Source organism: Saccopteryx bilineata, chromosome 4, assembly GCF_036850765.1.
Source record: "Saccopteryx bilineata isolate mSacBil1 chromosome 4, mSacBil1_pri_phased_curated, whole genome shotgun sequence".
NCBI lineage: Eukaryota > Metazoa > Chordata > Mammalia > Chiroptera > Emballonuridae > Saccopteryx > Saccopteryx bilineata.
Window position 1 is genome coordinate 292,379,703 of NC_089493.1, and position 24,460 is coordinate 292,404,162.

The 24,460-nt window shown below is 56.9% G+C and overlaps 1 protein-coding gene across 6 annotated transcripts; it reads left to right on the forward strand.

The window, feature by feature from the left end:
• The first annotated feature begins 1,292 nt into the window (after positions 1-1,292).
• Positions 1,293-24,389, forward strand: SETD1A (SET domain containing 1A, histone lysine methyltransferase). Of its 6 annotated transcripts, none has more exons than XM_066275727.1 (19): positions 1,293-2,536; positions 3,109-3,273; positions 3,487-3,582; positions 5,352-5,622; positions 6,672-6,793; positions 6,997-7,226; positions 7,516-8,365; positions 8,520-9,302; positions 9,770-9,946; positions 10,058-10,145; positions 11,072-11,229; positions 11,374-11,461; positions 13,253-13,585; positions 19,301-20,332; positions 20,753-20,925; positions 21,008-21,118; positions 21,292-21,411; positions 22,945-23,082; positions 23,164-24,389. In XM_066275727.1, the coding sequence occupies exons 2-19, from the start codon at positions 3,124-3,126 to the stop codon at positions 23,335-23,337; spliced, it is 5,094 nt and encodes a 1,697-aa protein (XP_066131824.1). In that variant the 5' UTR covers positions 1,293-2,536; positions 3,109-3,123; the 3' UTR covers positions 23,338-24,389. The 6 variants fall into 6 exon arrangements, with proteins under 6 accessions (XP_066131824.1, XP_066131830.1, XP_066131826.1 ...); XM_066275733.1 differs by having other exon boundaries at positions 13,307-13,585; XM_066275729.1 differs by having other exon boundaries at positions 1,293-2,382.
• Positions 24,390-24,460: the final 71 nt, after the last annotated feature.

A 24,460-nucleotide genomic window follows, 5' to 3' on the forward strand; every position in this document is an offset into this window, starting at 1 on the left:
CCTTGGAGTCTCGAACCTGGCTCTTTCCGCATCCCAGTCCGACGCTCTATCCACTGAACCACTGCCTGGTCAGGCTAAATTCATTTTTTTCAGTGTCATTTTCTTTTTTTTTTAATTTATTTTTATTTTTTATTTATTCATTTTTAGAGAGGAGAGAGAGAGAGGAGAGAGAGACGGGGGGAGGAGCTGGAAGCATCAACTCCCATATGTGCCTTGACCAGGCAAGCCCAGGGTTTCGAACCGGTGACCTCAGCATTTCCAGGTCAACGCTTTATCCACTGCGCCACCACAGGTCTTCAGTGTCATTTTCCTTAAAAAGTTAAAGGGTCCCAATCTTACCTTTTCTATTCTTATGGTGTGAGAATTTGACCAAGCCTCCTTTTTCACTTTTCCTATTATGAAATGGTGAATTTGCTTGAACCAGGCTTCAAGGCCCTTTCCTGTGCTTTCTAATGCCTACAAATCTACAAATAATAGATTCTTTTTTCTTTTTTGTATTTTTCTGAAGCTGGAAACGGGGAGGCAGTCAGACAGACTCCCGCATGCGCCCGACTGGGATCCACCTGGCATGCCCACCAGGGGGCGATGCTCTGCCCATCCGGGGCGTCGCTCTGTGGCGACCAGAGCCACTCTAGCGCCTGGGGCAGAGGCCAAGGAGCCATCCCCAGCGCCCGGGCCAACCTTGCTCCAATGGAGCCTCGACTGCAGGAGGGGAAGAGAGAGACAGAGAGGAAGGAGAGGGGGAGGGGTGGAGAAGCAGATGGGCGCTTCTCCTGTGTGCCCTGGCCAGGAATCGAACCCGGGACTTCCGCACGCCAGGCCACCTGGCCGCCGCTCTACCACCGAGCCAACCGGCCAGGGCCAATAGATTCTTTCTTTTTTTTTTTCAATAGATTCTTATTAACATCTATTTCGGAGTAAGAATCTGAAGCTTTGGGAAGTCAATGACTTGCCCAAGGTCATACAGTAAAAGACGTAGATAGAGATGTCTGGAACCTAGGGCATCCTTAGCTCAGGCAGAGGCCTCCTGGGAACACCATTAGCCAGAGACCAGAATAATCCCCGTCCAAGATGAAGATCAAGGGTGCCCAATATTGCGCAACCCTAAACCAAGGTGTAAGTCTGGGCTGGTACTGCCCTCCAGCGGCGGGAGCGCGTATGTATAGCAACCCCACCCACGCCCAACCCCCACTGCGCCAGCCCCGGCCTGGGTACTGGGACCATGATGCCTGGAGAATCCACCAGCTCACCTAGTTCCTGTAAAATCTTTATTGTTTTTTACTGGAACCTCTCAAAGGTCTTTAAGCCCCCCACTTCAAATTCATCACAAAACTTTTAAGGCAATCTTCGAGTTTGTTTAATCACTAATGGTGACCAAATACAGGTAAAATGCGGAACCCTCTGCGGGCCTCAGTCTCCCCATCTGTCCAGTGGGCACTTTAAGCAGCTAGAGGCCCAAAGGGAATGAATGACCGAAGAAAACGCGCCGCGCACTATGTGCGGCGTTAGACAAACGGCCTGAGTCACCGTGGTCGGTTGTATTTTTCCATTTCACGGGCGCCCCTCCCAGCCATCCCCGGTTTCGGCGGGTCCTACAGGAAGCGGCCCCGCGACGCCAGACTCCGCACGCTCTGGCCACGCCCTCCGCGCACGGCGTCTTGGCCCCGCCCACAGAAGAATTCGCAGATTCGCTAGACCGGCTCTTCAGAATTACCCAGGCCCGGATGCTCGGCCGAGAATTCTTATCGGACTACGAGAAGAGCTTTGGGCCATACCCTTTTCCCCGGGTCGGAATTGAGCGGCCCCTTAAGTTGTACTAGTAAGACAATCCAGAAAAGTGATCGATTCTGCCAACAGGGCTTGGCTAACCAGGCATTATTTTCTTGCTCCACCAAGGCGGGTAAAAGGAGGCAACAGCCGAGGCCGGGACTTGTGGCGAATCTGCAGCCTCTCAGACATTTGGCCGCGCAAGAAAGGGGCAGGCAAGAGGAGCAAAGGAGCGCGCGTCCCGTCCACCCCTTCGCCCCGCCTGCCTGACGAATCTGCGCCCGTTCAACGCGCCACTCAGGTCTCCCCAGCTCTGGCTGGCCTCCTCCTCTCCGCCCCGCCTCCTCTTCCTCAGGGATTAGTCGCCGCTTTCGTCTCCGCCGATTCGTCAACGACCCCAGGCCAGAGCAGCTGGATAATCGTGGTGCAGCCCACTCTTCGGGGGATGCGGCCAATCTCTAGGCTCCCTGAGCTGCAACACCCGAGCCTTCTAGGGCGCCGGCCGAGGCGAAACCGCTATCCTCGGCCCCGTTGGTGTCCCGCCGGCGCCCGTGGCGAAAGTGCGAATGTCTATGCTGTGCCAGCTGGGCCTCGCGCAGGTGGCGGTGGTGTTTGGTGCGCGCGCCGGGGAGGTGGTGGTGGTGGGGGGGCGCCGCCGCCGCCACCGCTGCGGGGCCGGGTCTCGCGCTGCCGCCGCCGCCGCCGCCGCCTCGCGCCACTGAGGTGCCGCGCGGGGTGGGGGGGAGGGGGAGCCGCTCGACACGAGCGGGTGAGTGGGGCCGCGCCGCGCGTGCGCGGAGATGGGGGGGCAGAACGCGCCGGGGCGGGAGGAGAGGGCAGCGGCGCGCGTTCCCCCTACCCCCCCTCCTGGATTCGGGGCCGAAGCCGGGTCTCGGACTCGGTCTCGCGGTGTTTCCAACGCCCCGACTAGGTGCCACCTCTTGGCCGGAGGATCGGGGCGCGGGGACGCGAGCGGGTGTGTGGGAGCGGGAGCCGGGCTCGGCCCGGGCCGCTGGCCGGTGAGGAGGCGGGAGGGGGCGGGGCCTGCAGGGGGCGGGGGAGGGGTCTGGCTCCGGGGGCAAGTGGGGCGCGCGCTCAGGGCAGCGGGGGCGCGAGATGGGCCTGGCGGTCCGAGGGGAGAGTTGGGAGGTGGAGAGAGAATGGGTTGTTATGGGGAAAGTGTGTACTTGGGGGAGAAGCTGGGGGAGCCACGGGTCACGGTGAGGTGTGGAAACTGGGGTGATGGATGAGAGAACCTGGAGTCTGGGCTAGATGTGAAGGGCAGCAGGGGAGGCCGGCCTGAGATCTGAACTCCCTTTGCCTGTTCCTCTGTCTTCACAGTGTAAATGAGCAGAGATGGATCAGGAAGGTGGGGGAGATGGGCAGAAGGCCCCGAGCTTCCAGTGGCGGAACTACAAGCTCATCGTGGATCCTGCCTTGGACCCTGGCTTGCGCCGGCCATCGCAGAAGGTGTACCGCTACGATGGAGTCCACTTCAGTGTCAACGTGAGTGCCCCAGGCCTTCCCTGGTCATCGAGGGGACTCCAGGCCCCGTTCTGCTGCTCAGCGCTTAGAACTTCCATACCCGTGGTCTGCCCTCTTAAGAAGCGACCGGCTAGAGCCCAGCTCTTTTGCATATGGGTCCCCATATGGACTTCTTAGAGCTCGACAGTGTGGTTTCTCCTTGAGCCATCCTTCTGTTCCTGCTTTCCTTCCTAGGACTCAAAGTATATACCAGTCGAAGACCTCCAAGACCCCCGTTGCCACGTCAGGTCCAAAAACAGAGACTTTTCCCTCCCAGTCCCTAAGTTTAAGGTATGTGTCTGCTAGTCTTCTGGTGCGGTGGCCCTTGGAGGGTGTGGAGGGTCCGTCCTAGCAGCCTGGTCTTAATGTAGCCCAGTAAAAGGGAGTTTTCCAATGAAGGGGTCACAGCCAGATCTAACAGTCTCTGGGGGACTATGAGACGGAGTTGTTCTGGACCGAAGGTATGTTTATTTTCCAGAAAGGTGTAGATGAGGTGTCCTAAGTAGGGGTGTTGACTTCTTGAAGAGTAACGTAAAAGACAGGTTTAGCTGCTGTACCTGTTACTGTGTGTTCCTTGCCGGCGCGTAGCCTGACAGGGCCCTGGTCTGATACCCCAGTCCGGCAGTTAAGGGGAGTGACTCCCTGGAGTCCTCTGTGCCTCACTTCTCACTTGGCTGTTTGATCCTCCATCTTGTTTCCTCAGAGGATTCCCATTTTCCTGTCTAGACAGAATATTCATCAGGCCTTGGGCTGCGCCTAGAAAACTTGTGGTTCTTAGTTTCCCTCACTAACTTTATTTTTCTTCATTTTTGAATAAGCCTTTTGTGGGGTTCCCTTACCCCGATTTTCACCTACACTTTTTCTGGACAGCTCTTTCACACCCGTGATTTTGACTCTTACCAAAAGCTTCATGACTTCCAAACCTCTGTTTCTAGTCAAGATCAGTCTTGAACTCCAAACTTGTGTGCCTGGTGGTGAGACCAGCAGCGTGGAGGCTGCACAGACGTCTCAGATTCAACAAGCCTAAAACAAAGTCTCTTTACCCCTTGAACTCTGCTCTGCCTCCCATCTCCTCAGCTGCACAAGCTAGAGACCTAGCAGTCATCCCACGATTCTCCGCTCCTTTATCTGTCACAGAATCTGTTGTCAAGTTCTGCTGACCCGTTTTCCTAACCACACCTTTTTATCCTAATTGGTCTGTTTCATGGCCATTTCTTTAATGCAGACTCTGGTTTCCTTGCTTCCCTTCTCTTCTCCATTTCAGGTTCCATCCTGCTGTCGTGGTCTTTGCCGCTTGACTGTTCTCTTACTTTAGTTGCCAAGGCCATGTTTCTGTGCGTTGACGTGTGTGACTACTGATCTGCTCAGCCTCCTCTCTTGCCTCGATGCTGCACACCTCTCTTCCAGTTTGCAAGTTCTAGGAAACGCTGTTATTTTATAGTTTCATGCCTGTTAAGTCCTTGTCATTTTGGTGAACTCCTGTTTATCCAAAAACCCAGTACAAATGACACCATCTGTATGAATGTTTTCCTGCCTTCACTCTGAACAAAGGTTTCTTTTTCAAGCACGAAAAAGCAAACACTCTCTCCACCTCTCCCGACACGTGCTGTGTCGTGTCGTGATCGTATGCGGCTCGCTGTCTAGTCTACTTTTCTGAACAGGAATCTCCTTTTCTTTCATCTTTGTATTCCTAGTGCCCAATGCATGGTAATCAGTTAGTAAAATCTGGGTTAGTGAATTATTTCTCAGTAGTTAGTTCCTCCCATTGAGTGTTTATTTTTCAATTTGCACCTTTTTTTTTTTTTTTTTTTTGGTTCTTGCCATTCTGTGGTGAGAAGAATTTAGGAAAGATTGGGTCAAGACTGATGTGTCCCTTATTGGGGCCCCCTTCCCTCCCCTTCCCTTCCCTTCCCTTCCCTTCCCTTCCGTTCCCTTGCCTTGCCTCGCCTTGCCTCTCAGTTTCCCAGTCCGGCTCCTCTTAGCCTCCTGGATCTCTCTAAAGTTTCCCGAAGGAAAGAGTATTAAGACCACCCCAGACTTAACTCTTGTCCTCTCCACAGCTGGATGAGTTCTATATCGGACAGATCCCCCTGAAGGAAGTGACTTTCGCGAGACTGAACGACAACGTGCGGGAGCCCTTCCTGAAGGACATGTGCCGGAAGTACGGCGAGGTGGAGGAGGTGGAGATCCTGCTGCACCCCCGCACGCGCAAGCACCTGGGCCTGGCCCGCGTGCTCTTCACCAGCACGCGCGGGGCCAAGGAGACGGTCAGGAACCTCCACCTGACCTCCGTCATGGGCAACATCATCCACGCGCAGCTCGACATCAAAGGTGAGGCCCTGCCGCTGCCGCTGCCAGAGCGGAGCTTCCGCAGAGGTCCTACGTGCCAGTGCCTGTCGGACCAGGCGCGTGAGCAGGTTGGGATTCTTCATCTGAAGCTCTCGTGGCCAGATCGGCTTTTAATTATTTTTTTAAGGCATTTATTTTATTTTTATTGATTGATTTGTAGAGGGAGGAGAGAGAGAGTGGAGGGGGTGTAGGAGCAGGAAACATCAGCTGGTAGTAGTTGCTTCGCATACATGCCATGACTGGGCGAGCCCGGGGTTTCAAACTGGCAACCTCAGGATTGCAGGTCGATGCTGTATCCACTACACCTCTGCAGGTCAGGCCAGATGGTTTCTGAACACAGAATTTTACCAAGGGATTATGGTACATGTGTGATTTTTTGTGTGTTATTCTTAGCAGGGTTGGGGTAGCACCCTATAGTTTAGCTACAGTGGTTGGCGAGCCACATGCGGCTCTTTGGCCCCTTGAGTGTGGCTCTTCCACAAAATACCACGTGCGGGTGCTACCTCGATAAGGAATGTATCTACCTATATAGTTTAAGTTTAAAAAACTTGGCTCTCAAAAGAAATTTCAATCGTTGTACTGTTGATATTTGGCTCTGTTGACAAATGAGTTTGCCGACCGCTGGTTTAGCAAATGACTGTTTCTGTAAGAGTGTGTGAGGGCCTCAGGCTGCCACTCTGCAACCCTGAGTCTGTAGGCTGCAGAGCATCAGACGACCCGGGCTGGAACTCCAGTCTGCCACTAGTCACTTGTGACTCTGCAGCTCGACATTGTCCACGTCTGTGCAGCAGGAGTGCTGATGCTTTCCCTCCGGAGCAGCACACGTGGAAGAGCTGGGAGTGTTGTGGCGTGTGTGGTTGTGGTAGTTGTTTGGTGAAGGTTAGGTAGAAAGCTTCAGAGACAGAAATGGTAGAAGAATTGAAATCTCTAAACCCAAGGCTTCCCTTGAAGCCTGGGAAGCAAGTGGGAACAGTGCATTGGGACGGAGTTGTTTTCTCCATCTGACTCAGTTTCCATCTCTCTCCTTCCAGGGCAGCAGCGAATGAAGTACTATGAACTGATAGTCAATGGTTCTTACACCCCTCAGACGGTGCCCACTGGGGGCAAGGCCCTGACTGAGAAGTTCCAGGGCTCTGGTGCAGCCACCGAGACGGTGAGAAGCTTGTGGTTGCCCTGGCCCTCGCCACGTGGCCATGGTCCTTGAGCGCCGGGACCAGCCGTTGGGAGGTTCTGGACTTCACTGTTATGTACTGCTTACAAGCCAGGGAACTAGGAGTCCTGGTTTGGAGACGTGCAGGTTGTTAAACGGCATTTGATCTCTTTTCCTTTCTTCCCTGCTCCACTCTCCCCATCCAGACCGAGTCCCGCCGTCGCGCCTCCTCTGACACGGCTGCCTACCCAGCAGGCACCGCTGTGGTGGGCACTCCTGGCAACGGCACCCCCTGCTCCCAGGACACCAGCTTCTCCAGCGGCCGACAAGACACCCCATCTTCCTTTGGCCAGTTCACCCCTCAGTCCTCCCAAGGCACCCCCTACACGTCTCGGGGCAGCACCCCCTACTCTCAGGACTCCGCCTACTCCAGCAGGTGCAGAGCAAACACCCCTGGGGCCCCAGGTTCTGGGAACTGCTACTGGGAAGAAGAAACCCCGAGTCTCTAAGAGGGAGTTTAGAAATGAATAATTTGTCCTAGTTTCTCTGTGGATTCAGCCAACATATCCCTGTTCTTGGGGAGCTGACTTAACCCACTCTAGGTAGGAACCTAACAGCATTTAGATACTGGGGGCAGCATAGAGGGGCGAGGGCGCTGAGAACTGCTGCCCTGGGGTCTGTCATCCAGAGCCGGACCCAGCCAACTCCCGCGTTTCTCCCTCCAGCACCACGTCCACCTCCTTCAAGCCCCGGCGCTCAGAGAACAGCTACCAGGATTCCTTTTCCCGCCGCCATTTCTCTGCCTCCTCGGCCCCCACAACCACCGCTGCAGCCATCTCCGCCACCACAGCAGCCACCGCCACGTCCTCCACCTCCTCGTCCTCGCTGTCCTCGTCCTCCTCGTCCTCCTCCTCTTCCTCATTCTCTCATTTTCGTGGTTCTGACTCAAACTATCCAGCATACTATGAAAGCTGGAATCGCTACCAACGCCACCCTTCCTACCCCCCCCGCCGGGCAGCCCGGGAGGAGCCCCCCGGAGCGCCTTTTGCTGAGAACACGGCTGAGCGGTTCCCGCCTTCCTACACCTCCTACTTGCCCTCGGAGCCCAGCCGGCCCTCTGACCAGGACTACCGGCCCCCGGCCTCGGAGGCCCCGCCCCCGGAGCCTCCAGAACCCGGTGGAGGCGGTGGCACTGGGGGGCCCAGCCCCGAGAGAGAAGAAGCTCGGACCTCCCCCCGCCCAGCCTCCCCAGACCGCTCCGGCTCCCCCGCCCCGGAGACCACCAATGAGAGCGTGCCCTTTGCTCAGCACAGCAGCCTGGATTCCCGCATCGAGATGCTGCTGAAGGAACAGCGCTCCAAATTTTCTTTTCTGGCCTCGGACACGGAGGAGGAGGAAGAGAACAGCACCGCCGGCCCCGAGGCTAGAGACCCAGGGATTGAGGTGCCTTCCGGTTCAGGCCACGGGCCCTGCACACCCCCGCCGGCCCCAGCTAGTTTTGAAGATGTCGCACCCGCCGGGAGTGCAGAACCAGGGGCTCCCCGAGAGTCTCCTAAGGCCAACGGACAGAATCAGGTGAGTTGGGAGGTCAACCAGCGGAGATACCTGGGATTGGGGAGTCAGGGTCGGGCCCAGGCCCAACCTAGGGACTAGACAAGGGAACAGAGACTTGAGGAAAAGCCCAGGACACGGGCGCAAGTTCTCTGTGACTGTCCTCTGCACCCCGCAGGCTTCTCCGTGCTCTTCTGGAGAGGACATGGAGATCTCTGACGACGACAGGGGCGGCTCACCTCCTCCCGCCCCGACACCGCCCCAGCAGCCCCCGCCCCCGCCACCCCCACCGCCACCCCCACCTCCCTACCTGGCTTCCCTTCCCCTTGGTTATCCCCACCAGCCTGCCTACCTCCTTCCACCCCGACCTGATGGGCCACCGCCCCCCGAGTACCCGCCGCCTCCTCCGCCACCCCCACACATCTATGACTTTGTGAACTCCCTGGAGCTCATGGATCGGCTTGGGGCTCAGTGGGGAGGCATGCCCATGTCCTTCCAGATGCAGACCCAGATGTTAACTCGGCTTCACCAGCTGCGGCAGGGCAAGGGGTTGACCGCTGCCTCGACTGGCCCCCATGGTGGGGCCTTCGGAGAGGCCTTCCTCCCGTTTCCGCCCCCCCAGGAGGCGGCCTACGGTTTACCCTATGCTCTGTACACGCAAGGGCAGGAAGGCCGAGGGGCGTACTCCCGAGAGGCTTACCACCTGCCTCTGCCTGTGGCGGCCGAGCCCCTGCCCTCCTCGTCAGTCTCGGGGGAGGAGGCCCGGCTGCCTTTGAGAGAGGAAGCGGAGCTGGCCGAGGGCAAGACGTTGCCCTCGGCGGGCACCGTGGGCCGCGTGCTGGCCACCCTTGTCCAGGAGATGAAGAGCACCATGCAGAGAGACCTCAACCGCAAGATGGTGGAAAATGTGGCCTTCGGGGCCTTTGACCAGTGGTGGGAGAGCAAGGAGGAGAAGGCCAAGGTGAAGAGCTGTGCCTGGGCTGGGGCGGTGGGGGCTCCTTCAGGGGAAACAGGCCTCTCGCTTCTCCAGGCTGCACAACTTGGAATAGAGAGGAGATGGGGTGGTCGAGGCCAGTGGAGGGAGTCGGGCACAGCGCCATAGCCTGAGAGGCTGAAGCGCTTTGTCGGGGCCCTGCTGCTTCCTTCCACTGGACATGGCCCTTAGGCGACTCTGGGCTTCAGTTTCTGCTTTTTCATTTGTGGAGTGGGAGCCATAGTGGCTGCTTCCTAAGGCTGCTGGGACTGTCAGTGCGCAGACTCGGAAGAACTGCCCCTACCGGGCTGGTGCAGGGCAGGGACGGCCTAGATGTGCCCCAGATGGAGGAGTGAGTGCAGGCAGCTCTTCCTGGGGCCTGGGAGTCATTCCCGGGCAGGGGGAAGGAGGGAGCACCTGGGTTTTGGGGCTCAGTCTCCCCCCCCTGCCTGCAGCCATTCCAGAATGCAGCCAGACAGCAAGCCAAGGAGGAAGACAGAGAGAAGACAAAGCTCAAAGAGCCGGGCCTGCTGTCTCTCGTCGACTGGGCAAAGAGCGGGGGCACCACAGGCATCGAGGCCTTCGCCTTTGGGTCAGGGCTGCGAGGGGCCCTGCGGCTGCCATCTTTCAAGGTACCCGGAACTGTGGGCCTGCCTGGCGGGGGGCGGGGGCTCCCTGGGGGCGTGCTGGTTGGGAGCGGGAGTGTTGGAGTTCTAAACGGGCTCTTTTCTTCTGTGGCCCAGGTAAAACGAAAAGAACCCTCAGAAATTTCCGAGGCCAGTGAGGAAAAGAGGCCCCGGCCTTCCACTCCAGCTGAGGAAGATGAAGATGGTGAGTGGGAAGGTCAGGTAGAAAGACAAAGAGTACTTAGTTTCCAATAGGAAAGCAGGCGACAGGGACGACAGTGTCGTAAAGGCAAGGGGCCACGTGGAGATTCTGGGTCAGGGTTGAAGTAAAGCAGTTCTGAGATCCGTGAGAAGCTCCAGAGGGTGGTCCTTGGATTTTACTATAGTTATGGGTCTTACTCTGGTGTGCTGTTTTATTTTATTTATTTATTTTGGTGTGCTGTTTTAAAGTTTCTGTATTCCGGTGTCCTCCTATGAAATGGAAGTAACTTCCACATCTGAAAATCGCAGAATTCAGAGTTAAAGAGGTCATCTCCCTGAGTTGCCATGTAGAGCTCAAGCTCTCTTCCCAGTTTGTTTAAGTCTAAGCTGCTGGTTGGCAGCTTGTGTCCGGGAACCTTCCTTCTTGAGGCCCGTCTGCTTCTAGAAGCCTCTTAGCTTTAGTACCATACTCTTGGGCTAGCCGTGACGAGTCAGCTACCTCTTTCATCCAACTCAGGAAACGATGGAAGATAAAATGAGTGTGGTGCATTTAAAATTTATTTATTTATTCATTTTAGAGTGGAGAGACAGAGAGAGAGAGATGGGTGGGGGAGAAGCAGGAAGCACAAACTCCTGTATGTACCTTGACCAGGCAAGTCCAGGGTTTTGAACTGGCCACTTCTAGGTCGACACTATCCACTGCACCACCAGGTCAGGCGAGTGTGGTGCATTTAAAACTGTGTAGAATGTTAGGTGTCTGCGGTTTTATGTTTCTCTGCTGCGTCTCAGCCTCTTGTCTGTAAGACGAGGTGTGTCGGGTGGGACTGTGAGAAAGGTCGACGGCGTGTGCACAGCTCCTTCCGCAGGGTCGAGAAATGGTAACTCGCCACTGATGGTACATTTTCCTAACTGCCACTCACCTGGGCCTAGACCCTGAGCGAGAAAAGGAGGCTGGAGAGTCAGGACGTCCGGGGACCAAGCCCCCAAAGCGAGACGAAGAGCGGAGCAAGACGCAGGGCAAGCACCGCAAGTCCTTTGCTCTGGACAGTGAGGGGGAGGAGGCATCCCAGGAGTCCTCCTCGGAGAAGGTGAGACGCCAAGGCACCGGTCCCTGCCGGGGGCCTGATTCCCGCATTCCTGTCCCCGTAGCCAGGCTGGAGCCCAGGTAGCTGTGCCTTCTAGAAGGCCAGTTGTCCTTTTGCTGTTAGTCCCTATTTGTCCCTTCCCTTAAGGATGAGGAGGAAGATGAGGAAGACGAGGAAGATGAAGATCGTGAGGAAGCCATGGCTACTGCGAAGAAGGAGACAGAGGCCTCAGACGGTTAGTGCAGATGATGCAGGAGAATTTTGACTTGGGGAGGAAGGGATTTGGCCACCTGTCTTTCTCTCCTGAACCCACATAACTCCTGGATTTGTTAGCCACCTTTGCCATCATGAAAAGCGACCTTTTTAGCCCTATTTTTCGGAACCCTTGGCCCATCATAAAAAATAAGCCCAATACCCAGAATGCTCCTTCCTGCCCACCTCTGCTTCTGGAACAGCTGTGCCTAGAGGAGAGCCCAGCAGGGCCTATTTATTTCCCCGGGCCCTCGAGGCGAGGGCTGCGTCCTTGCTGCCCCCGGTGCTCTCGGACTGTGTGTGCCTTTCCATTGTTGAGCACTGCTCGTCCTTAAGTCAGCCCCAGAGCTGGGCCCCTCTTCTCCCCGCAGCCGCCACTTCCACACACAGTTCTGTTCTGCAGTTGAAGACCTACCCGTTTGCTCCTCCGCATTCTCTGAGGCTGGGGTCCCTGCTCCAGTCTTACCTTTCGTTCCCTTGTTCAGGATATACAGGGTGGGGCAAAAGTGGGGTTACAGTTGTTTGCATGGACACTAATGTAACAGTAAACAGCAACAGTAGCATAAACTGTTCTGCTTACAACTCGAAGCCTACTTTTGCCACGCCCTGTATATTGAGCCCCTGCTGTGTGCCAGGTGCTGTTCCAGGTATTGAGGACACCAGTGACCAAGACAGATGTGGTTCCTGCTTTTGGGAGCCTGCGATCAGTTGGGGAGGGAGAGACGTGACCCACAAGGGAACAAGTACTAGCACTTGCGATACGGATCTGTGTTCTGGAGAAGACGCAGTAGGTTCCCGGGGTGGAGAGGGGCCAGGTGGGAGAGCCGGGGGCAGACGGACTGTTTTGTGCCTGGCAGTGAAGGAAAGCACAGAGCAGCCTTCTCTGAGTGAGCAGACCCCAACACGCCCATGTGGTCACGTGGTCACCGTTTCCCTTCAGTTTCACTGCCTCCATGTTCCTTGAGTTGCCACTTTTGATCCTGTCTGGCCGGCTTTGTGCCTCAGAGGCTGCAGTAGTTCTGACTGATGTTCTAGTCTGTTTCCACCCTCTTCCTATGCTATCTGTTTCCAGTCTCCTGACGGAATTATCTTTCCTAAAATGCCCCCTGGACCCCTCTGTAAAGTCTCCTCCCTTTCTCTGCAAGGTGACGACTCAGCCTGACGCTGGAGGCCGTTATAAACCAGCTCTCACTTATCCGCTCGGGTTCATCTTGTCACCCTGCAGACCTTCCCTGGCCACCTCTGTTCTAGTTGACCTAATCGTGTTCCCAGAGATGGCGCTCTTCTTCCTTTCTTACAGCCCTTGTGTGTACGATTGTCTGCTGGAGGTGCGGGGCACATCGTTTGCTAGGCTGGTTTTACTCTGTCCCGTCTTTTGAGCCTGCCGTCCAGGCGCTTTGGGAAACTCCAGAGTTAGAGAGGACTGCTTGCCGGTCTGTTGCGTGGTCCTCGTCTCTTCAACCTCCCTGCTGAGCCGCCATGTCTGCTCAGTGGACCCCTGCTTGTCTTTCTTGACTTCAGCATCTTACAGGAGTGCCTTCCCTGACTTAGCCTCCACGCAGTGTTCAGGGCTTCCCTCGGCCAGGCCCCCGGCCCGCACGCTGAGGGTTATCACACTGAACCGGAGGTGCGCTTACCCCGCCGCTTGAGGACGGGGCTTCCCAGCCCCTAGCCCAGAGCCTCCGTCCCCGGCCATGAGGCAGCGAAGGGACCCACGGCTTGACCATGTGAGGGATCTTCCCACCTCGCCTGATTGCCGCTTCTGGATTTCCAGGCGAGGACGAGGGGAGCGATTTGTCCTCCAAATGTTCTCTGTATGCTGACTCAGATGGCGAAAACGACAGCACCTCGGACTCCGAGAGTGGCAGCTCGTCCAGCTCCTCCTCCTCCTCCTCCTCTTCATCCTCGTCTTCGTCATCTGAGTCCGAAGAAGAAGAAGAAGAAGAAGAAGAAGAGCAGCCAGCAACTGTACCCTCGGTATCGCCACCCCCCGGAGACGTCCCTGTGCCCCTGCCGGCCCCCGTGGAGGAGCCCAAGCCGGAGAGGACTGCAGGCTCACCAGTCACCGCACTCCCTGAGCAGGAGACGTCTCCAGCAAGACCTGCGGGTAGGTGGTGTGTGTGTGTGTGTGCGCGCCCATGGTGTCCATGAAAACGGTGGGGTTGGCATTAACGGTGTGACTCTCTTGGAAAACATGCAGTGTTGGACAGAAGTTTTTACTTCCTGTCACTTTTCCCTGGGAGACATTTTGGCCTAACAGACTCAAGATGTCCTGCCGTAAGTGGGTTACAGAGACCAGGGTGCTCGGCTACTGAAGTAAAACCAGCACGGTGTCTTCCCAAGGAAGCCGAGAAGCTCAGAACGTAGGTTTTCTTTGCTTTCCTCTGTGGATTTGGATGCCGAGTTGTTATTTTATAGCACAGTCACATAACTTATCGTGCTGAGGGAACTGTTGGGCAGGCAGTTGGTATTTATTTATTGAATAACAAAGGATTAATAATATTAGTGTTTGCTGAGTACCCGTCTGTGTGCATAATAGACATAGTTCTCATCCTCATGGAGCTTACGGTCTACAGGGGAGGCAGTTTAGTTTAGTAATAAATACATTAGAATCCGTGACTACCAACTCTGATTAGCACTCTGAAACAAAAGTACAGGGTGTTCTGAGAACCTGAGCGCATCTGTTGGGGAGTCTTTCCTGCTGAAGCACCTTCGGGCTGTGAAGTCCTGGAGAAGCAGGCTGGAGGGAGTGATTAGCATGTGCAAAGGCCCTGGGGAAGAGGAAACAGCATGTTGGGAGACGAGGAAGAAAGCTAACCTGGAGGGTTGGAGCTGGACGCGGGAGCAAGGGCTGAACCGTGCAGACTGGATAGGCCATGCTAGAAATTTGCTCTTGATCTTGTGGGCAGTGGAATGCCATTAGAGGAATGACATGATTGTATTGTAGATTTGAAAAGGTGCAGTGCAGAGAAAACTTGGAAAAGAGCCAGAGTTTATGCAGGAAGAGTAGGGTGTTCTTACGATGGATCTGAAGGTCCCGGAAGCGCAGTAGCTGGGAACGAGGCAAGTGTGTGAGAGCAATGAACATCCGGAGGAGAACGCACCTGTGTGCTCTAGAAGGGTGTTTGGAATGAGAGAAGGGGACTGGAGCCCTATCATCTTGTAAGAGACAGGTGGGCAAGGGGAGCCAGACAAGGCTGAAGAGTGATCAGACGGTCTGGCCTGTGGTGGTGCAGTGGGTAGAGTGTTGACCTGGAACGCCAAGGTCGCTGGTTCGAAACCCGAGGCTTACCCAGTCAGGACACATATGAAAAGTAATCCAAGAACAACTGAAGCGAAGCAACTATGAGTTGATACTTCTTGCTCCCCGCCCACCCCCCCGACCCCCACTTCTCCTCTTTGTAGAGTCAATAAAGTCTTCAAAAAGAAAAGAGTACAGGAGAGAGTGGTTTGTATCAGCAGGCCATGAGAAAAGCTGTAAGATAGGAAAAGTGTGTGTTCTTTGGATTTGGCTGGTAGGTCACTGCCAGATTTCACTTTCAGTAGTGTGGATCAGACGAGCCAGATTATGGGTTTTGTTTTTTTTTTAATTTTTTTTATTTTAGAGAAGAAGGAGGAGGGAGGGAGAGAGAGAGAGAGAGAGAGAGAGAGAGAGAGAGAGAGAGAGAGAGAAGGGGGAGGAGCAGGAAGCATCAACTCCCATATGTGCCTTGACCAGGCAAGCCAGGGTTTTGAACCGGCAACCTCGGTGTTTCGAGGTTGACGCTTTATCCACTGCGCCACCACAGGTCAGGCAGATTATGGGGTTTTGAGGATTGAGGACAAGCAAGAGAGAGAAGCAGTCTTCCGGAAGGGTAGATCACTCTTGTGAGAGGAGGGAGCATAGCGGGGTTGTGATTAATAATATTAGTGGTTGGCCCTGGCCAGCTAGCTCAGCAGTAGAGCATTGGCCCAGCATGTGGAAGTCCTGGGTTCAATTCCCAGCCAGGACATACAGGAGAAGTACCCATCTGCTCCACCCTTCCTTCTCTCCTTTCTCTCGATCTCTCTCTTCTCCTCCCACAGCCAAGGCTCCATTGGAGAAAAGTTGGCCTGGGCACTGAGGACGGCTCCATGGCCTCTGCCTGAGGCACTAAAAAGAGCTCAGTTGCTGAGCAAGGGAATAACACCCCAGATGGGCAGAGGATCGCCCGGTGGTGGGCATGCCAGGTGGATCCCGGTCGGGCGCATGCGGGAGTCTGTCTGACTGCCTCCTCCCTGCTTCTCACTTCGGAAAAATACAAAAAAAGTAATAGTAATATTAATGGTTGCTAAGTACCTAGGTGCCAGGCTTTGGGCTGGGCACACTGCAGTTTTAATTTTTCATTTAGTCCTCACAACATCTTTATTCCCAGTTTCCAGATGGTGACTTCCAAGGTTTAGTAAGTTACTCAAGGGTACTCAACTGGGATTGGCGATGGCAAGAAGCAAGGGTGATAGAGGCTTAGGTTTCCAAAGTAGGAGAGACTTGTGCGTGTTCACGCAGTGAAGGGAAGAGCGAACGCGGAGGGAGAGGGATACTTGCTGGATGGGCGCTGTGGGTAACGGGTGTACTCTAGATCTGACGCGATCTGTCTGTAAATGGGGAGGCGGGAGCTGGGCAGTGTGGGTGTCGTGCTTGAAGGCCCCTTGCCTCACTTGGCCATGGGACAGGAGGACCTTTCTGAGTCTGAGGGGCCGGGTGGCGGAGGAGCCTCAGGAAGAGAAGAGGGGGTGAAGGTGGGAGTCACACCCCTGAGCAGCCCCGAGGCTGGGGGCTGAGGACTGGGCATAGTCAGAGCTGGGGTCTGCAGGCTGGAGGGAGTGGAGGGTGCGGGAGACAGAAGGGCCTGGGAGTTGTGGGGAGTGGGGAGGGTTCCGGGTGGAGAAGCTCTGGGGGTGACACGGTCAGGTGTGTGGCTGTGGAGGGGAGCTGACCATGGAGATGGGGAACTAGGCAAACAGGTGGGATGTCAGAGTCCTGAGACAGGTGCAGGAGGTGGGAGAGGAGAGGACAGGCAGGGCAGGTCTGCTCCCTGGGCTTTTAGAGAATGAAAGAGAAACAAGTTACCGATGATGCAACCGGGTGGAGGTCCGTGGGGCCCAGTGCTGCAGGAGGCTGAGACAGGGCTTGTCTGGTGGAACCCTGAGACGGCACTCCGACACCTTTAGGACTTGTTTCTGTTCTGGGTGCCAGTCTGTTTCATTCTTCTCTCCTGTGAGTGGGCTTATCCCTGCTTCTCTATCCCACTGGAGGGTGTTTCCCCCCCAGAGGACCAGCTCTTGTCCTAGATCCTTACTCTCTGGGAAGTTTCTGGTGGGTTGGCTTGGGTCACGTAGCCATCAATTAATGAGGGGTGGTCATACTGTAGAAGCAGTGGCTTCTGGGAGTTGCATAGACTAGGAATGTACCCGAAAAGTTGTCTCCCTGAATGAAAGGCACGGCCAGGTTTCCTTCAGGACAGGCAAATGTGTGTGTAGAGTCTGAGCCGGGAGGCAAAGTGGGCCAGGTTGGGACGGTGGGTCCCAAAGTGTTAGAGAGAAGTGGGAAAGGACTGAACCTGAAGACAGTGGGGTGAGGACCCAGGGCCTTGCTCGCTTCAGAGTGGACCCCAGGTGCTTGGGAAATGCAGGCCGGAGGGTCTTGCTCAGGGTGCCAGTGTTGGTAGCATCTGTTAAGGCATGGGACAGGTGCGAACTGCCCGCTCAGGCCAGGCTTGTTGCTGGCGCTTTGTGAGTGGGGGAGCCAGTTATAAAGCCGCCGAGTCCCAGTGGAAGGACCCGGAGCGGCGTGGGGCCTGCGGAAGAGGACGAGCTCGGCTCAGGCGTCCGGGTACAGGCTTGTTCTGTCATTTGCTAACTGTGTGACCTTGGGCAGCTTATTAACTCCTCTCTGCCTCAATTTCCTTATCTATAATATGGGGTTAATAATAGTATTCACCTCCTGGGTTTGTTGTGAGAATTAAGTGAGTAGTTAATATATGTAATGGGCTTGGATTAGTGCTTGACATAAAACGTTAGCTGTTAATCTGCTGTGGCCAACCTGTAGACTCACAATGGAGAACCACCAGTCTGCTGGTTCTAACAGGAAGTTATTACCAGTGTGAGGAAGTCAGGGAAGCCTTCGCAAAGGAGGTGGCATTAATCTGGGTCTGAAAGCTGCATGTCACCTTTCCCAGGTGGACGAGAGGAGAGAGGCATTCCACACAAAGGGAACCGTGTAAGCAAAGGGCTGGAGGCCTAAGGCCCGGGCCGTTGGGGCAGCTGAAATCTCGAATGGAGGGCAAGGCGTGGACTGGCCTCATGGGGAGTGTCTGACGGGTCAGATCTGCAGGACAGGGTCTGCCCCAGGAGAAGGGCCGTTCCTGTCCTGAGCAGTGTCCAGAGCTCTGAGCTCAGCGGCATCCGACAGGGAGCGGTGCTCCCCGTCCTGCCAGTGCTTAGCTGGAGACAGAGCGTGGCCGGTTGAAGAGGTAGTGTTTCCACTCTCTGTCTCTCCTCTCTCTCTCTCTGTCTTTCCCTCTCCTCTCTAAAATGAATAAATACGCTGGTTCGAAACCCTGGGCTTGCCTGGTCAAGGCACATATAGGAGTTGATGCTTCCAGCTCCTCCCCCTTCTCTCTCTGTCTCTCCCTCTCCTCTCTAAAATGAATAAATAAAACAAATAAATAAATAAAAGAAAAGGTAGTGTTTCCTCTCCCCAGCCTCCCCTCATCCTTGGGATCTCAGCTCAACCTTCAGCTTCCTTAAGGGAGACCTCTTCTCCCTTCTCCTCACCTGGGCAAATCCCAGTGCTCCCTGCAGGGCAATGAGGAGGGCAAATTTTTATTTTTTTATTTTATTTTTTTCCCCAGAGACGGAGAGAGAGTCAAAGAGAGGGATAGATAGGGACAGACAGACAGGAACAGAGAGAGATGAGAAGCATCAATCATCAGTTTTTTATTGCAACACCTTAGTTGTATATTGATTGCTTTCTCATATGTGCCTTGACCATGGGGCTACAGCAGACCGAGTAACCCCTTGCTCGAGCCAGCGACCTTGGGTCCAAGCTGGTGAGCTTTGCTCAAACCAGATGAGCCCGCGCTCAAGCTGGCGACCTTGGGGTCTCGAACCTGGGTCCTCCGCATCCCAGTCTGATGCTCTATCCACTGCGCCACCACCTGGTCAGGCGAAGGCAAATTTTATTAAATATTTAACTACAAAGACTAAGCTTTTCACATGGTATCTTTCTCACCTCACTAAACGGAGAGTGTTTGTGGTTGGAAATGACTACTTTAATTCAGATAGGCTCACTATTTCTTTAGAAATGCAGTTGGCAAAAATCCTATTGGTCTGTGTGCCCAGTTGTTGGGTGTAGCTCTGCCACCGCCAGTCTTGGTGTGAAGGCTCGGGCCCGCGGGCTTGTCCTTGGAGCCTCGGCCTGCCCCTGCTCCTAGTCTGGGTGGGGCACTTGTTTCACTAATTGTCTCCATTGGACCACGAACTGAGGGCTTTGGAAGTGTCTCCGGTGTGTTTTCCTCTCCTGGTATGTCCCTGGTGCTCAGTGAATGCCTAGTGTGTGAATGATCTGGTGCAAACCCACCCTGTGGGGCCCACAGTTCTGAGGTCACTGCAAGTGTGAGGGCGGGTGGTTGCTGAGCGGGCAGGGCCGGCTGTTGGAAGCTGAGGAGAAGAGTGCAGCCTGTTGAAAGGCAGTCTGGGTGGCCTGCCTGCTGAGGTGGGCCAGTCCTGCCCGTGGCGAACCTCGTTCCGATGCCTCTAGGTTAAGCTGACCCGCTCCCTCTCCCCATGTGCTTCTTCCCAGGTTCTGCTGAGGAGCTACCGCCCAGTGTGCCCCAGCCTCCCACAGAGCCAGTAGCGGGGCCCCCAGCCCCGGCCCCTGGCCCTGAGGAGCGCCCCTCCTCCCCTGTCCTCCTCCTGCCACCACCCAAGAAGCGCCGGAAAACTGTCTCCTTCTCTGCCGTGGAGGAGGGGTCGGCCCCAGAGCCAGCCCCAGCCGCGCCCCAGCAGGTCAGGGCCCCTGGACCCGTCTCGCGCAAAGCCCCCCGGGCTGTGGAGCGGACCATCCGCAACCTGCCCCTGGACCACGCGTCTCTGGTCAAGAGTTGGCCCGAGGAGGTGACTCGAGGAGGGCGCAGCCGGGCTGTGGGCCGCAGCCGGGCCGCCGAGGAGGAAGAGGCCGAGCCTGGGACAGAAGTGGACCTGGCAGTGCTGGCCAGCCTGGCCCTGACCCCAGCCCGGCGCGGACCGGCTGCCTTGCCTCCTGGTGATGACTCCGAGGCCACAGAGACATCGGATGAGGCCGACCGCCCAGGCCCCCTGCTCAGCCACATTCTGCTGGAGCACAACTACGCACTGGCCGTCAAGCCCTCGCCCTTTGTCCCGTCCCCTCGGCCCCTGGAGCCAGTGCCAGCCCCTGCGGCTCTCTTCAGCTCCCCAGCCGATGAGGTCCTGGAGGCCCCGGAGGTGGTGGTGGCTGAGGCAGAGGAGCCAAAGCAGCAGCAGCAGGAGGTGGCTGAGGAGGAGGACGAGGAGGAGGAGTCCGAGTCCTCCGAGAGCAGCAGCAGCAGCAGCAGCACCGGGGAGGGGGCCATCCGGCGACGCAGCCTCCGCTCACATGCCCGGCGCCGGCGGCCACCGCCCCCGCCGCCGCCACCACCACCACCCACCTTCGAACCCCGCAGTGAGTTTGAGCAGATGACCATCCTCTATGACATTTGGAACTCGGGCCTGGACTTGGAGGACATGGGCTACCTACGGCTGATGTACGAGCGGCTGCTACAGCAGACGAGCGGGGCTGACTGGCTGAACGATACGCACTGGGTCCATCACACCAATATCCTGACCTGAGCGGCCGGCCTGGGGCAGAGGGACGCCAGGGGAGCGGGGCGGACCACTTGGAGGGCACCCAGCCGGGTGGCCTTCTCTCCTGATCCCTCCTGGTGTCTGGCTTTTCTCCCTCCCTCCCAGTTCTCTCTGCCCCCCACGTTCAGCCTGCGTATTTCTTCTCCGGCTCCCGAGTTAACCTCTCCCGTGGGCCTTGTCCCTCTCTTCTGCCTCCCAGAGTTCCTCTGGCAGGAGAGCCGACCTAAGCCTGACTTCTCTCCATCTTTCCGTAATGCTCACCGCAGGTGTGCTCAGTGCCTCCCGCGGAGGCTGTCGCCCTGTCCTTGGGCTGGGACTGGAGGGACAGGGAGTGGGGCCCCAGGGAGCCAGCCAGTGAGGAGCCCATTCTTTTCCTTAACACACCTCGCACTCACCAACTTGAGCACTCCAAAACGCAAGCGGCGGCCCCAGGACGGGCCCCGTGAGCACCAGACGGGCTCGGCCCGCAGCGAAGGTTATTACCCCATCAGCAAGAAGGAGAAGGACAGGTACCTGGACGTGTGCCCTGTCTCTGCCCGGCAGCTGGAAGGGGCCGACACTCAGGTGAGGCTCTGCCCTGACATCTGACCCCCTGGTGTCCCCTTCGCATTGTTTCCCGTCACTCCACCTCTCTGTCCTTTCGCAGGGGACTAACCGTGTGCTTTCGGAGCGCCGGTCTGAGCAGCGGCGGCTGCTGAGTGCCATCGGCACCTCAGCCGTTATGGACAGTGATCTGCTGAAGTTAAACCAGCTCAAGGTGAGCAAGGACTTGAGGAGGGGAGGGGCTCGGTGTCAAGGCAGCATCGGACCGTCCCCCGGGGGTGGGCTGGGACTGAGTGGCCAGAAAGTCCCCTGCCCTGGAGGCTGCGGGAGGAGCCAGGAGATGGGCTGAGGGAGGCGTCCAGCAGCGGTCTGCCTTCCGCCCTCTAGTTCCGGAAGAAGAAGCTCCGATTTGGCCGGAGCCGGATCCACGAGTGGGGGCTGTTCGCCATGGAACCCATTGCAGCCGACGAGATGGTCATTGAGTATGTGGGTCAGAACATCCGCCAGGTGAGGAGGCCCCGTACCCAGCTCCCCGTCTGGCAGCATGGCCTGCTGATGAGACCCACCCAGCCCTCTGGATAAAGCCCACCAACGCCCCTAGTTCCAAGGCTTAGTCAGTGAGATCCTCTGTCCCCGCCCCTGTCCCCCTGGCTTCCTTCCTGCCTAGTAACGGGTCCTAGTAAAGTAGTAAAGATGTTAGTGACCCGATAAGAAACAAGACTAGTATTAACTCTCTTTAAGGACCTCAGTTTAGTGGGGAAGACAGGAGTTGAACACATAACAACAAGAAAGGATGGTGTTTGGTCTATAAAAGGGGAAGTTCAGGGAGGCAGGGGGATTGGAGCACAGCGGTGTGTACACCAGGAGCTGAAGGAGTAACTCCCTGGCTCGAGGGAGGGCAGTGCTCCTGGTGTTTGCCGGCGTGTGCAAAGGCCTGGAGGTAGGACGGTCTCCGGAGGACGAGGAGGGCTCTGGCTGCTTGGAAGGACTTGTACAGCTGGAGGGGCGAGTGGAGGCCAGGCTCCCCGCGACTTAGGAAGCACATTTGTAAGTTCGGCCCAGTGGTGGATGAAGAGGGTTGCTGTGGACAGAAACGAGAGAGGACTTGGGAGCTGATGAGCTTTCTTTGGCTGCAGGGAAGGCAGAGCTGGAGATGGGTCAGTGGGCTGGGGGGTTATGCGCAGAGACCCCAGCCGGAGGTGGCTACCCGGACCGGGCAGTGGCAACCAAGGCAGCCAGAGCCTGTGGGTCCCAGGGAGCTGGCAAGACTGGCAGCAGGGTGGCTCGGGAGCACGAGGGCAAGAGGAGGAGTGAGGCCATCTCTCAGGGCTCTGCGGGCAGCAGCTAGCAGGGAGATGGGGAGTGGAGGGGAGGAACAGATGTGGGACTGAGTAAGTTCCAGTCAGGACACGGGAAGCTGCAGTGCCCGGGGGACGTCTAGAGGAAGGTAGCCAGCAGCCCCGCTGAGGTAGATGCTGGCGGAGCCAGAGGTTTGGGAGGAGTCACCGGCACTTGGCTGGCAGTGGGGGCCCCAGAAGAGAGGTCGCCCGAGGGAAGAGCGCAGAGGGCTTCGTGCCCAGTGTTCTGGGAGGAAAGGGTTAGTCCTTCTTGTATGTGAACAGCCAGCAGCAGCCAGTGGCACCTTTTCTGGAGAGAGGGTCCTGGAGGAAGAGGAGTGGGGTTCAGGCTGAAATGGGCACTGTCATTTCGGGAACTGCCACAGCCCTACTGTGGGTTCTTGGAGCAGCCAGCCAGTCGCTGCTTCTGCCCAGTGACCAGTGAGACTCCCCTGGGCTCCAGTTTGGGGACTCGGAACGGCAGCCAGAGGTCAAGGGCTGACCATAGAGTGGGCTTCTGGAAGCGGTCCGAGCATCCCCGTGTCGGCTTAGTAGGAGCCAGAGTGAGACCTCCGGACCTGGTCCAGGTCGTGGTGGCCCCCAGATGGTAGCTAAGAAACCCCCTGTCACCACGCTGGGGCGTCAGGCCTGGTCTGGCAGGAAGTGGAGGGCAGCTTCTGACCACTGCACCCCATCCTCCCAGATGGTGGCCGACATGAGGGAGAAGCGCTACGTGCAGGAGGGCATTGGCAGCAGCTACCTGTTCCGGGTGGACCATGACACCATCATCGATGCTACTAAGTGTGGCAACCTGGCGAGGTTCATCAACCACTGCTGCACGGTGCGCGGGGGGTCTGGCCAGGGCTGCTGGGGTGGGGCGGGGGGGTGACCACACAGCTCACTGTGCCCTCCCTCCCTGCAGCCCAACTGCTACGCCAAGGTGATCACCATTGAGGCCCAGAAGAAGATCGTGATTTACTCCAAGCAGCCCATCGGTGTGGACGAGGAGATCACGTACGACTACAAGTTCCCGCTAGAGGACAACAAGATCCCGTGTCTGTGTGGCACCGAGAGTTGCCGTGGCTCCCTCAACTGAGGTGGGCGGGACTGGCGCCACGCCCCTATTTATTCCCCTTGGTGCCCTGAGCTCCCAGCCCCCCAGCCTTAGTGGGCTCAGGAGGGCCCACGTGCCCCCATCTCCAAATACGGAGTTGGGCTCCTGAGCCCTGCAAGGGAGCCTCAGTCTCTTGAGGCGACATCTGCCTCTCCTATCACCCCTGCCACCCAGCCCCTAATTTTTTTCTTTGCGGAGAAGAAGCTGTAAATGTTTCGTAGCTGCCAGCAGCTGTTTCCTGTGGAAACCTGGGGTGCCAGCCTGTACAGATCCTGTTCTTGGGGGCTGCACTGCCCCCTTGCTTTGTGTTAATGGGGACTTCCCTTTTGTGCCCTGCGTGCACCCCTCCCCAGTTTAGGGGTTTCTAGGGGCAGTGGCCATGTTCTCCCCCTGGGGAAGGGGGCCCCGCGCCTCCCAGTCCCAGGGACTCCGTGCCTGGAACCCTGCCTCATCTTGTTCCTGCCAGACCCTGTGGGTCACTCTCCTACCCTGCTGTTTGGCAGCCCCGGCTGGGCCAGGCCAGGGTGGTCTGGGGAGCGGGCCCTTCCTGTCGGGCTGGACTGTACATATGTTAATAGCGCAAACCCAATGCCACATTTTTATAATTGTGATTAAACTTTATTGTACAAAAGTGGTTGGTCAGTATCTTGGGAGAGTCGGTGGGGTGGGGGCTGAGGACAGAGGGTGGGCAGGTGAGGAGGAGCACATGGGCGCCCGAGTGTGGTGCGGGCAGAACGGTTTTGGGCAAGAGCCCGGACTTAACAGACTCGGCCTCCATTGCTCTGGGCCACCTGATAGGCTGGAACGGCATCTAGAAATTCCCCAGCGAGGCCAGCCAGATCTGGCCAAGGTCAGGCCTCTCTACCCAGAGCCACAGCTGCTGCGGGGCTTGTGGCCTCCTGGGAAGGCCAGCAACAAGGAAGGGCGGACATCCTGCAGGATTTAGGTCCCTCTTGCCTGCTTCACCCCTCGCCCCCAAGCTCCTCAGCGCCCATTCCGCAGGTTTGGCTCTCCCTTCCCCTTCCCCAAGTTCTCTGCGGGAACCAGATGCCGGGGGAGTGCGGTGGCCGCCAGGGGGCGCCCTGTGGCTGGAGAGTGGGAGAGG